At 45.7% G+C, this 12,006-nt stretch overlaps 1 protein-coding gene across 1 annotated transcript in view; it reads right to left on the bottom strand.

The window, feature by feature from the left end:
* The window catches only part of UBR4 (ubiquitin protein ligase E3 component n-recognin 4), a 134,907-nt gene that overhangs the window by 25,952 nt on the left and 96,949 nt on the right, over window positions 1–12,006 (bottom strand). The window contains exons 79-89 of the mRNA XM_011934073.1: window positions 10,706–10,796; window positions 10,344–10,428; window positions 10,062–10,189; window positions 6,749–6,878; window positions 6,485–6,642; window positions 5,657–5,766; window positions 4,983–5,124; window positions 4,514–4,595; window positions 4,012–4,185; window positions 1,434–1,555; window positions 275–472 (exon numbers count right to left, since the gene is read on the bottom strand). Of these exons, the coding sequence (XP_011789463.1) occupies window positions 275–472; window positions 1,434–1,555; window positions 4,012–4,185; window positions 4,514–4,595; window positions 4,983–5,124; window positions 5,657–5,766; window positions 6,485–6,642; window positions 6,749–6,878; window positions 10,062–10,189; window positions 10,344–10,428; window positions 10,706–10,796 (1,420 nt within the window). The remainder of the gene's footprint in view (window positions 1–274; window positions 473–1,433; window positions 1,556–4,011; window positions 4,186–4,513; window positions 4,596–4,982; window positions 5,125–5,656; window positions 5,767–6,484; window positions 6,643–6,748; window positions 6,879–10,061; window positions 10,190–10,343; window positions 10,429–10,705; window positions 10,797–12,006) is intronic.

Raw genomic sequence — 12,006 nt, 5'->3', positions numbered from 1 at the left:
AATAATAATAAATACCCACCACCACTACAACCAGCAGTCACTAACAATATGCTTACTTCCTGCCAGGCACTGGGCAGAGCCCTTTACAGGTTATTAACCTTAGCACTAGGTGAGGTAGAAAGGTGGGAATCATTAACCCCAACTTATAGAGCGGGGAAACTGAAGGCCACCTGCCCCAAGTTAATCAGCTACTAGGAAGAAGTATCTGGATTTGGTTAGACTAGGAAGAAGCCCCTAATCTTAAACGTGGGCAGCACTGTCCTATGGTCATTACCTCCATGCCACTGTCATCTTCCAGGAGAGCCACTAAGTCACAGTCCTGGCAAATCTTGTTCTTTATATCCCTCATCAGCGGCCCGATGCCTGGCTCATTGCTGCTATACGGGTTCCCAGGCATCCTGCCCTGTAAGAAGTCTTCTTGTTGGGGATCCTTCTCCAGGGTCACAAAGAACTCAGTGACTTCATTCTCCTCCTGGAGGACGGAGAGAAGGGTGGGTGCATCAGAATGGATGGCAGAGGAGGAGATTTATACTATGCTACCTTGTTCTATGGATGCTCAAAGTAAACACACCAAACTCAGCAAGCCCCCTAAACATTTAAAGATATAAAGGACAGGAAACTCAGAGGTACTTCCAAAATTCTAAACTAACTCAAGTAGTCTAAAATATCAAGCATCTTCCCTGAAACCGTAGGGTGAATTAGGAGATAAAGCCTAACAAAACAAGCAGACAAAGAGTGACATATGAGAGATGTATTAATGAAATGGGGGAAGGGGTGCAAGGAGGGACTTTCCTTCCTCCTCCTGCCAGTCTCATGTGATGCTAACCAATTTGGGGCCAGAGGACTTTGTCACTGATGACCCTGAAGTCAAGAAAGGGGCTTCTTCTCTATGCGACATGACACTCAGGTACACACCCCCAATGAGCTCTCATTGCTAGCTCTCATTTCATGATACTAGTGTTCATCCTTCCTCAAGAGCAGGCAGGGTTCTCTGTATAATACTGTGCTTCCACACAGCTCAGGCTAGAGAAAAAAATACACGCTGCACATGTGCACAAAATACAGGGCAGCTAAAGAAGGAAGAGAGTAAAAATATCTTTATATTCTAGCTCAATACTGCTTCTTCCACAGCATGTTGGATTGATAAGCTATGGGATTTTGGTAATGGAGGTTAGACCTAGTTTTTAAAAAAACATGATTCTTTACTTGAATCTAAGAAATAAGACCAAGGAAGGTCATTAAATTGTCCCATCGTCAGCAAGAGGAAAATTATGAGGTTGCTTCTCTTTTATGCGGTGGATCTTCTTTCACTAAAGACTAAGTGGCCCACAGCTGGTACAATTCCCCATAACTTTAATGAATCACCAACAGGCTTCATGGCAAAGTGGCCCGTGCTGACACTCGAGAGCCACGGGAAGCACCGCACTGCTTACAGGATAAATGATGCTGCAGAGCCTCTCGAAGATGAACACCGGGGTCCGGTAGTCATCCAGATTGTAGCGCTTGGCTGTCTCAATGCACACAGCCATGAAGGCCTTGGTTTCTGATTCTGTACCTGCCAGAAATCAAAGTGGCCAAGTTAGGAAAGAGCCTCTCCCATGGAAGCTGAAATGAGACTTCTAATTGAAGTACCATCACTGACAAATTATTTCTGCCTGGTAAGTCTTTAAATGCCCTACATGGCAATATCAATAGTTCAAATTGGAAATTTGATGCTGATTGATTTTATCCTCAGACCACATTCAGTTTGAAACCCATAACACCCAAGTCCACACACTTCATCATGGTTGGCTGTGTACATGTCTTGCTCTCTCTCAGGATATAACCTCCTCAAGGAGAAGGACTATGCCTTATTTAACTAGCATGTCCTTGCCCAAAACAGGCACTCGGAAAATGTCAAATAATCCTGTGTTCCAGTCAAATCAAAAGGAAGTTATAGTTTTTAGCTTCATTCTAAAAGATTAGGTAGAATGTCCCCTATAAGCAAAAAAAGACACCTTAAAGTAACATGAACGTGAAAATACGGTCTTTAAAAAATAAGGTCTTGTGAGCACTTCGAGCTCACAAGTTGAAGACCAGCCTAGGCAATGTGGCAAAATGTCATCTCTACAAAAAATACAAAAATTAACTGGGCGTGGTGGCACATGCCTATAATCCCAGCTACATAGGAGGCTAAGGTGGGAGGATGGTTTGAGCCCAGAAGGCAGAGGTTACAGTGAGCCACGATCACACCACTGTACCCCAGCCTGGGCGACAGAGTGAGACTTCGGCGGAGGGAAAAAAAAAAAAAGTCCCACTGTTGCATTCCTGGGTGGGTCTGAATTAAAAAAAAAAAAAAAAAAAAACACAGTAAAGGTCCCTGACAAAGTCACAAACCAGTTCAGTATGGCACGATGAAAATGGCATCAGAAAGAGTTCCATTTCGGGCAATAAAGCAAACGAGGTTCCCCGACCTACTCCTCACTCTCCACCACTCAAAAACAATCTAAAGTGTTGAATAAAAATGTATCAGTGAACTGCCACACTAACACAGAACAGCCAAAAGCCAAAAACTAAGAGAAATCGGGAAGCCAGGGAGATAAGCAAAACATGAGTCAGTTTTTGCACTGAGCTTCGGTTTCCATTCCCTGCCCAGATTTGAGAGGTGGATAAAGCCCGGAATCCACTGAGGCAAAGAGTCTAGCAGAAAACCCCAACCCCATGCCCTACAAATACAAATATGGTACCCCAAAAAGCTACACCCTTGGTGCAGAGATCAGCTATACACTTCCCCCAACCAAATAACTGAGGAAATTGACTTTTCTTAAATGTCACCATCAAGTGGCAGGGAAAAATCTCCTCTGAAGACTTGTAATGAGCTGTCCCTTCATAGGGGTTTGTGGCTCAAACCTCTCACTACCTAGGAGGTCTGAAAATCCTGAGGCTCAGAACTGGGACAGCAGTGCCCTGCACTGCCTCACAGAAGCAGTGCTTTATCTTCTCTGGAGAAACCCATCTTTGGCCCAGTCCTAAAGAATTTCCATAGATAAAGCTAAAAAATATGAGGTCACAGTCAAAACTCATAAAACACAACAAGACTTTAAGGTATCATGAGTAAGAGCCAAAATAACAAACTGCAGAATCAGGCCTGTAAATATCTCAAATTTTAGAATTATCAGACACAAATGTTTAATATGCTTATAGATCATATAAAGGAGGGAAATATGAATTTTTTAAAAAGAGACCTCAGACCTGTAATCCCAGTATTTTGGGAAGTCAAGGCAGGTGGATCATCTGAGACTGGGAGTTTGAGACCAGCCTGACCAACATAGAGAAACCCCATCTGTACTAAAAATACAAAATTAGCTGGGCATGGTGGCGCATGCCTGTAATCCCAGCTACTCAGGGAGGCTGAGGCAGGAGAATCGCTTGAACCCAGGAGGCAGAGGTTGCAGTGAGCCGAGATCACACCACTGCACTCCAGCCTGGGCAACAAGAGCGAAACTCGATCTCAAAAAATAAACAAATAAATACAAAAGAGACCATAAAATCTAGAACTACAAGAATTCAACAGGTTGATTAAACATTCACACCTAGTGAAGAAAAACTGAATTGAACAAACGGTCAAAAATGTAGCATAAATACACAATGAGATGAACATTATGAAAGAGAGGAGAGATACAGATGACAGAGTGAAAATGGAGTTTCACAAGGAAAAGAAAGAGAACACAGCAGAGGGGATTAAAGAGACAATGGCTGAGAATTTCCAGACTGATAAAAAACACCGATCAGAGAGCCTTTGACCCTGTACCACTCTATAAGCTCAACATGAAAAATCCAAAGTGAGCCCAGCTCTAGAATTTAAAATTCCAAGAGCCAACACTTTGTCAAGAAATGAGCCTCTCCTTGAATGCAGGGAAATGTTTGCCAGTCCTCCTCTGGCTCTGTAGAACGGGAGGAAATTGGTCGAATGCACCTCGCCAGCCCCAGAAGGGACAGTGTCTCAGGCTCCAGGCCGCTGGGCAGTGCTACCTGTGGTCATGTCCTCCAGCATCTCCAGCAGCATGTCCTGCGTCTCATCGATCAGCTTGGTCCTCTGAACCACCAGCTTCCGCAAGCACAGGTATCCATTCAGCACAGTACCCACCAAGCGACTTTTAAAGTGTCTTTTGATAGATTCCACCTCAACAAAGGAGGAGAGAAGGCCTGTGGAGACAGGAAAATGTTGCTGTGAGAGCTCTGGATGAGAATATAAGGAAGGTCTGTGTCTCAAAAGATTATGAGCAACTCAAAAAGCAGGGAAAATCTGCCTTTGTGCACGGCACAGAGCAGGTGTTCAATGAGCAGAAACAGTCAATAGCAAACAGGGTATCAAAATCATAAACGTATCAATACAGAAAAAAAATGCAGAGCTTAAATCTGCACTAAGGTCAGTGCAAGACAGAAGAGAGTCAACCCCAGTACCCAAGGAACTAAGGGTTGTCCCTAAAACACTCAGGATGCCCTAAAGGAAGGTCCAGGAGGCTCTCTTTACCTGTGAGACTTTTAAGGGCATAGCCCTGCTGCAGATCGGTACTCAGGGTAGCCTCCTCCAGGGCCAGCAGACGTGCTATTTCCTAAACAGGATGACAAGTGCAGTCAGTGTGACAGCACTGCCAAGGATACCAGTTACCTCCACCACTGTCCCAGGAGCTTGCAGCACTAGACACTCAGGAGTTACATCTTCTTAATCGAATCCTTGCAGAACTCCTTTCCAGGAGGCCAAGAACAGTTGCAGCGCTGGTAAGGGATTGCTTAAAAACTGTAAACAGTCTAAATGCCCCCAAGAATTTGCTATAGCCATATAATAAATATAATAAAGTCAAAAAAAATTTCCAAACCCCTTCAACAAATATTTCTTCTCAGCAAAAATAAACCAACAAAACACCATGGTAGAGTTTATATCCAGGTACAATGAAGGGGGAATTAGGGAAGGGGCTCTCTTGGGCAACAGGGTAAGATACCTTGGTGATGAGGTTGCCCACATAGGGTAGGACTCCCCGAGCTGCCAAGTAGACTTTCCAGTGTGCGGAAGTGATGAGCTTCTGGTAGAGAGCCAGGTACTCGGCCGCACACTCCCCAGCTATGCTCAGCTCATCCAGGTAACTGCCACCAGGAGAGACAGGGCACTCTAGTCAAGAACTCTAACATTTCAAACGGCTCCAAGGCTCCCCTTTCTCCTCCCAATCTTTCCTATCTTCTGCTGTCTGTCTCTCCTGCTTCCTAGAGGGAGGAACAGCATCCAAGAAAGCTCCAATTCCCACATGGGAATTTCCCACACCTAGGAAGCACTCAGAGCACACCACAGGGAGTGAATGCCACAGAATCTAAGCATTCATATTGTGGCACTGATTACTATGAGAGAATTAAAGAAGATAATGCATGCCAAGCATTTATGCACTCAATCTCGATATTAGCTGCATAAGATCTCAAATACTAGCTGCTGCTGCTAACACCTTCACCACCACCACCACTACTCTCACTAATAGTCAGCTTTTTAACACTTTGTTGTTTCTGGGGTCTTCTACAGGGAATGAGGTGTGCCTTTCATTACCCTGATCCATGGATTCCCCCGGGAAAGATGAAAAGGCTCTAGAGGAAGTCTAACCACCTTCCCCATCCCACTCCCAAACAGTACCTGGTAAGTAGGTCCAGGACCTGCTGCTTGCGGCTGGGAATGGTGGCTAGAGCTTCCACAATGGTACAGGCTGCCTGCCGTGCGGCCTGCGTTGCTGGAGTGAAAAGCACCTGCAGGACAGGGGAGAGAAGAGGCCGTAGGCTCAGGGGATGCCCTGCCTCACCAGGCCTCCAGCAGGGCAGTCAACTGCCACCCATCTAGGAGAGGTCTTCTAGGCAGCTCTCTAGGAAAATATTAGAGGTAAAAATCACCAGCTAACACAAGACTCCGCTGTTTTAGATGGGGAAGGAGGCTGTGAAAGAGCCCTGCTTCTGCGTGGAGACTTCTCCATCAGGAGATGTGAAGAACACACCTACAATAAGTGAAGTAGGAAAAAGGGATCTTCCTTAGCAAAGATCATTCTTTTTTGGGGACACTTATATGCTGAATACTTTGATTTAATGTAAACCAAATATTTCTTATTTTATATATCAATGGACAAATGCATTACCTAACATAGAATTACTTTAGCTAGAAAGAAGAGGGAGGGGAAGGACAGCAGAAGATATGAGAAGTGGAAGGAGAAAAGGGACTATGGTCAGGGAGGAAGGCAGAAAGCACAAGGAGCTTGTTGAGATAAGCAGAGGAAATTCTGTTTCGGCCAGCCCACCATGCTAGCCCAACAGCTACAACCAAGAACCTGTACTCACTCCCTATTTGAAAGGAAGCAAGAACAGCAAAGAGAAAGAAGGGATGGCAGCACAGACACATGGTGAGGGGCAGAAATACATTGCTCAGAGTCTGGGGTCAGAGGCGCATGGGGTGAAGAGTCCAGAAGTGGCCACTCACTTGTCGCAGCCAGTTGTTATGCCCCAGTTTGAGATCCAAGGGGGAGGTCCTCTTCCCCCGACGGCTCAGGAACTGTTTCCACCTCCACACATACTTCTCAGTCAAATACAGATGGCGGAGCTCGGATTTGCTGGGGGCTTTCCCATTGCCATCTATCCCTGCAAGGCCAAGGTTGCAGGGGTAGGTAAGTAAACAAGAGTGACAGAAGGCAGGGCTGTCAGAGCACAGGCAGGACTTCCCGGCATCTTGAAGAGAAAGACATACCTCTGATAGGAAGACACTTCTTCCAGGCATCATAAGATGCCTTGGGGTCTCTCTTGAGCCACAGTTGAGCCTGGGCATGGATCTCATTGCAGTATGGCTTCACCGTGGTAAGGGCCTCGACGGGGACATCCTGGAGGAGGCAAGTGGAGCAAGGTGAGGGCGCTCAAGGGCACGCCTGAGCCATAGCCCCAACAGCATGGCACTGGTGCCCCAGGGGGTGACGTGCAAAGGCAAGAAGATCAGGAGGATCAACATGTGTATCTTTTATGCCCAAATATGTGTTCCTGTTAACCATTTTGATCCAATTTAGCAGCAGTATCTCCACCCTGAGCTTAAGGTCAACGATTTTTATTGTGCAGCAGAAGCTGTGGCTGGCTTCCTACAGACAATCCTACAGCACATACACTAATTCCTATCCCATGGCTGATTTGCAGTTTCCCAAGCATAAATCTTCCAAGGGTCATGAGCAGCCTCCAGCATGCAAACTGTCACTAACTAGAAGCAGCCTGTAGAGAGAGAGAGAGCCACAGACAGACACTCCAGGCCAGCGCGTCTCAAGCTGTTTGGCCTCAGAACCCTGTTATACTCCTCGAAAATTATTAAGGACTCCAGAGAGTTTTGCTTTACATGGTTGTATCTATTGACATTTCTTATGTTAAAAATTAAAACTGGCTGGGTGCGGTGACTCACGCCTATAATCCCAGCACTTTGGGAGGCCAAGGCAGACAGATGATGCTTTAGTCCAGGAGTTCAAGACCAGCCTGGCTAATATGGTGAAACTCCATTTCGATACAAAACACAAAAAAATTAGCTGGGTATGGTAGTATACACCTGTAGTCCCAGCTACTCAGGGGACTGAGGCAGGAGGATTGCTTGCAACCAGGAGGCAGGGGTTGCAGTGAGCTGAGATCGTGCCACTGCACTCCAGCCTGGGTGACAGAGTGGGACCCTGTCTCAAAAATAAATACATACATAAATAAAAATTAAAAACTGAGAAATTCTTAAGATATTTGTTAATTCATTTAAAAAGAAGAGTAAATCTATTATTTGTCAACCTAAATTTTATGTTTTCTAAAGCAAAAATAACCTACAGAAAGATGTGGTACTGTTTTACATTTTTGGTAATTGTTTAATGACTGCTTTATAAGACATCTGGATTCTCATATCTGCTTCTATGGTCAAAGTGTCATGACAGGTTGTTTTGGTTGAAGTATACGAAAAACATTTGGCCTCATACAGATATACAGTTGGAAAAGGAAAGAATATTTTAACAGCTTTTTCAACTAGTTATGGATTTTTTTCATTGAGACTATACCAAAACTCAACAAATTCTAGGGTCTGAAAGATTTGCTGTAGTATGGGCTCTGAAATCACATCAATAAACTTTTCATAGTTCATTACACTAACCTTCATCTTTTACCTGGCAGGATACGATAACATGCATTGGTCATTTAGAAAACACTGGTTTACACAGTTATGTCAGTTCTTCTTAAAGCTCACTTCATTCATTTTGAGGAAAATATGTGCCAAATACCTAAGCCTGAACAACCACAATTTGCCCATCAGCCATTTTTTTTCAAGCACAAGTGGAGATCCATGGAAAGGCAGCTGGTTTGGCTTGCATCTCACACAAGTGCCTTTTCTCAGCACAACTGCTGTACTTGGGGTGCAGCAGAGGCGCTTTCTGTGTACTCATTTTGTCACACTGAGCATTACACAGATTAGCACCCAAGAGTGGAGATTTAATAAAATTAATTTGTACTGCTTCATCAAGGATATTCTTGATGAAGCCGGGTGGCAGTGAAGAACTGCACGGGGCCACCGCCTTGTCAACCTAAGGCACCGGCCATCTCCCCAGCAGCAAAGATTTTGTACAGTCAGCACAAACATCACAAGATGACAGGGGCAAATAGTGTCTTAGGACAATCATGAAAATAACTTTGTCCTCACAGATCTCTGAAAGTCTTAAGAACACCTCGGAGTCTGTGAGCCAGATTTTAGGAACTGTTGCTCTCACTAAGTTACACGGAGCAACATGTGAACATCCACACCAGGCCTCAGTCCTTACAGGGCAAGTAATTCTGTGAAAAATCTCCCTTTGCCTCACACTGTGGAAACAATGACGGTCATGTAGGGATGGGTGTCCTCTTCTCAACCAAGGGCCGATTTTACTCGCTGGGAATCTGGGGGAAAATAATCCCTCCATCAAAGGGAAGGAAGCAGAGTGCCCAGTGCTGCCTTTTCTGAAGGCAGCTTCAATGTCCACCCTCCCCACATCATAATCCTAGTGCTTAAGCAAACTTCCTGCCATGAGGACTCTGTTGCCCATAAGGGATGGCCCATCAGACAGAACAGGAGTCAGAAGGACCCAAGGCCCAATCCAGGGCAAGTTGGTGGCAGAGCCTTAGGCATGGCCCAAAGAAAGAACTATGGCCTGCCAATTCAAAAGCTGATACAAGCAAGTCAATCTCTGGCTCACCTATAGTTATTTTAGGATAAAAACTTGGTTTCATTTATTCACTTAACAATAATTTACTAAGCAGCTATTACAGATGTTATATCACCCTATATACTAGACATAAAAAGTATTACTAAGATGGTCCAGGCCCTGGATTCAAGGAACTTACCGCTAGCCTAGTAGAGAACTGACCCTCTAAGGAGCAGCTAACAAAGCGAAGGAAAACATTCTAGGCAAACAAAGCAGGAGACAGCCACAGCTAACATTTGTTAAGGATTAACTTAGGCAGACACTGTTTTGATCACTTAGTCTGCATTATGTCATTTATTTTTCACAACACTTCAAGATGGAGACTATATTCCCATTTTATAGATGGGGAAACTAAGGAACAACTTGCGCAAGGTCACAATGCTAATAAATGGAAGCGCTGGGATTTGAACTCAGAAAGTCTGCTTCAGAGCCTGGGATTTCTATCACTGCACAGCACTGCATGTGCAAAGGCACAGGGGTAGGAAGGACACAATGCTTTCTGGGGGCTGCAAGTTATCTAACATGACTGGAAAGAGCTCAACCTTCACAGCTAGCCACTTTGCTCTCTGCTTTGCAGTTTCATGTTTATTTTACTTCAACCATCCTTCTCAAAAATCCCAACCCATGTCTGCTGAACTCAGGCAAAGGCTGCACAGGAGCCACTCAGGTGAGGTGGGCTCAAGGCAAAGCAGAGAGGAGGCAGGGCATGAGGAGGCAGGGCACACTGCCAGGGCACTTTGCCATGAGGAGGCAGGGCACACTGCCAGGGAATGAGGAGGGCGGCTGCCCTGCCCTTCCTTGTTAGACCCCTGCTTGGCCCAGTACCTTGTTCTTCTTGCTAGTGGGAGCAGGTGGTTTTATCAGCTTCTGCAAGATCCTCAGGCACATGAGGGTAATGTTCTCAACCACCACGGGAGTCTTAATGTTCACAGCCATGAGGAAAAGGCTGAGAGCTAGGGATGGTCAGGAAAGGCAGAGTCACAATCAGGAACACTACACACCTGCTCTGCAGAGGCCGCCCAAGCATGTTTCCCTCCTCCCCTCCCATTCCAGCCAGGACTGCATCTTGGAGCCTCCTTTCCTTTCTCTGAAAAGCCCCTAACTCACCACAGCGTAACCGGAGCTCCCAGCAGCTGTCCTCCTTGGAGATAGAATCTGTCAGCAGCAGCATTTCATACTGCAGGCTACTTGCCTAGAAGGCAATGGGAAGAAACATGAGTCAAGAGGGTCAGCTCCGGTCCAGCGACTCTTAACTATTAATACAATTTCTGGTCCTAGGTGGCTCCAACAGAGACAAAGGACAGACGGAGACCCTTGTGCTCCAGGCTCTTCCCTGGGAAATCCATTCTGGAATAATGTTCTGCTCCTTCCCTCCTCCATCACCACAGGACCTGGGAGGGGGATGCTGAGGAACACAAGGCGTGTGAGGGGGATCAGCGAGGACAGCTGGGCCTGCTAGGCCGGCTCACCAGATCGGGGTTGGCCCAGTGGCCCTTCAGGGCTGTGGAGACCTTGCCAATAATCAGGTCATTCATCTGCTGAGTGGCTTCTGCGTTGTCTCTGTGGAAGCAAAGAGAAATGGAGTCCTGTAATTCACAATCAGCTGTGACACTCCTTTCCACCTGAAGGGGCCCAAAGAAAATGAAATCAATGTCTAAGGCTACCTGGCCCCAAATTTTCTACTTCCTTCCCAGGGGCAAGACTACAGCTTTAGCTTCACAAAACCGTGGTTGGTAATAATAACGGGCTCATCACAGCCGCCTTACCTATGAACAGACGCTAACTGAGGGAAGAGCACTACCTTATGGGAACCATGTCCCAGGCGACAGAGTCCTGCTGTCTGGTGTGACACATCTCCAAAACCTAGATGTCAACTCTGAGTCTTGGTCACAGCTCTTTCCCCGACCTCTCTATCTGCCTGCATGTCATTTTCCAGGAGGCTCTCACATCCTAGTTTATGTCTCTTTGTAGCAATGTTCCCATTATTAATAACAACAGACAAACCTATCACCGCACTCTTGCTTCCCAAAATACTGAATAAGCCCCAAAGTCCTTACACAGGCCCACAAGACCCTACGGGATCCAGCCCTCGCACCCTCCGACCTGATCCTCCTCCCGAGTCTTCCCTACTATATCCCTGTCTCCAGCTACACAGGTTCCCTGTGATACCCTAGCATTACTGGCACGCGCCTGCTCTCAGCTCCCCACTTGCTACTTCCTAGGCATGCAGCCCACTGTTGAGACATTGCTATGGCTGGCTGCCTGCCTTCACACAGGTCTTTGCTCAAGTATCACACCCTCGGGAAAGTCCTCCTTGACTACCTTATCCAAAACAGCACGCCTTCCTGTATTCGGGGTCACCATCCCTGCTTTATTTTTCACACAGTCTTATTTCCTGACATTATATTGTGTAATTATTTATTTATTGCAGTTCTTCCCACCTAGAATATAAGCCACACAAGGATGGAACTTTATTCCATTTACCACTGTATCCCCAGAGTCCAGAACAGTGCCTGGCATTCAGCAGCTGCTCAATAAATAATTGTTAAGTTAGTGAATAAATAATATAGCAAGTACCATTTATCAAGCACCTAACATGTTCCAGAATTTATGCCACACAAAGTAATCCACATAGCTCTGGTTATAGGATCTGGGACATACTAAGCACTGGACATGCATGAGTTATTTCTCATGCATGTCCAGTGCTTTTTCTATCCTCAACCACATGCTTTTAAGGTGGCTATTATTGTCAGGTTTTTGTTTTTGAGAC

The sequence above is a fragment of the Colobus angolensis genome, unplaced genomic scaffold (genome assembly GCF_000951035.1).
Source record: "Colobus angolensis palliatus isolate OR3802 unplaced genomic scaffold, Cang.pa_1.0 Scaffold130, whole genome shotgun sequence".
NCBI lineage: Eukaryota > Metazoa > Chordata > Mammalia > Primates > Cercopithecidae > Colobus > Colobus angolensis.
Note: the sequence above shows the minus strand (reverse complement) of the source record. Positions and strands in the feature narration are given on the sequence as shown.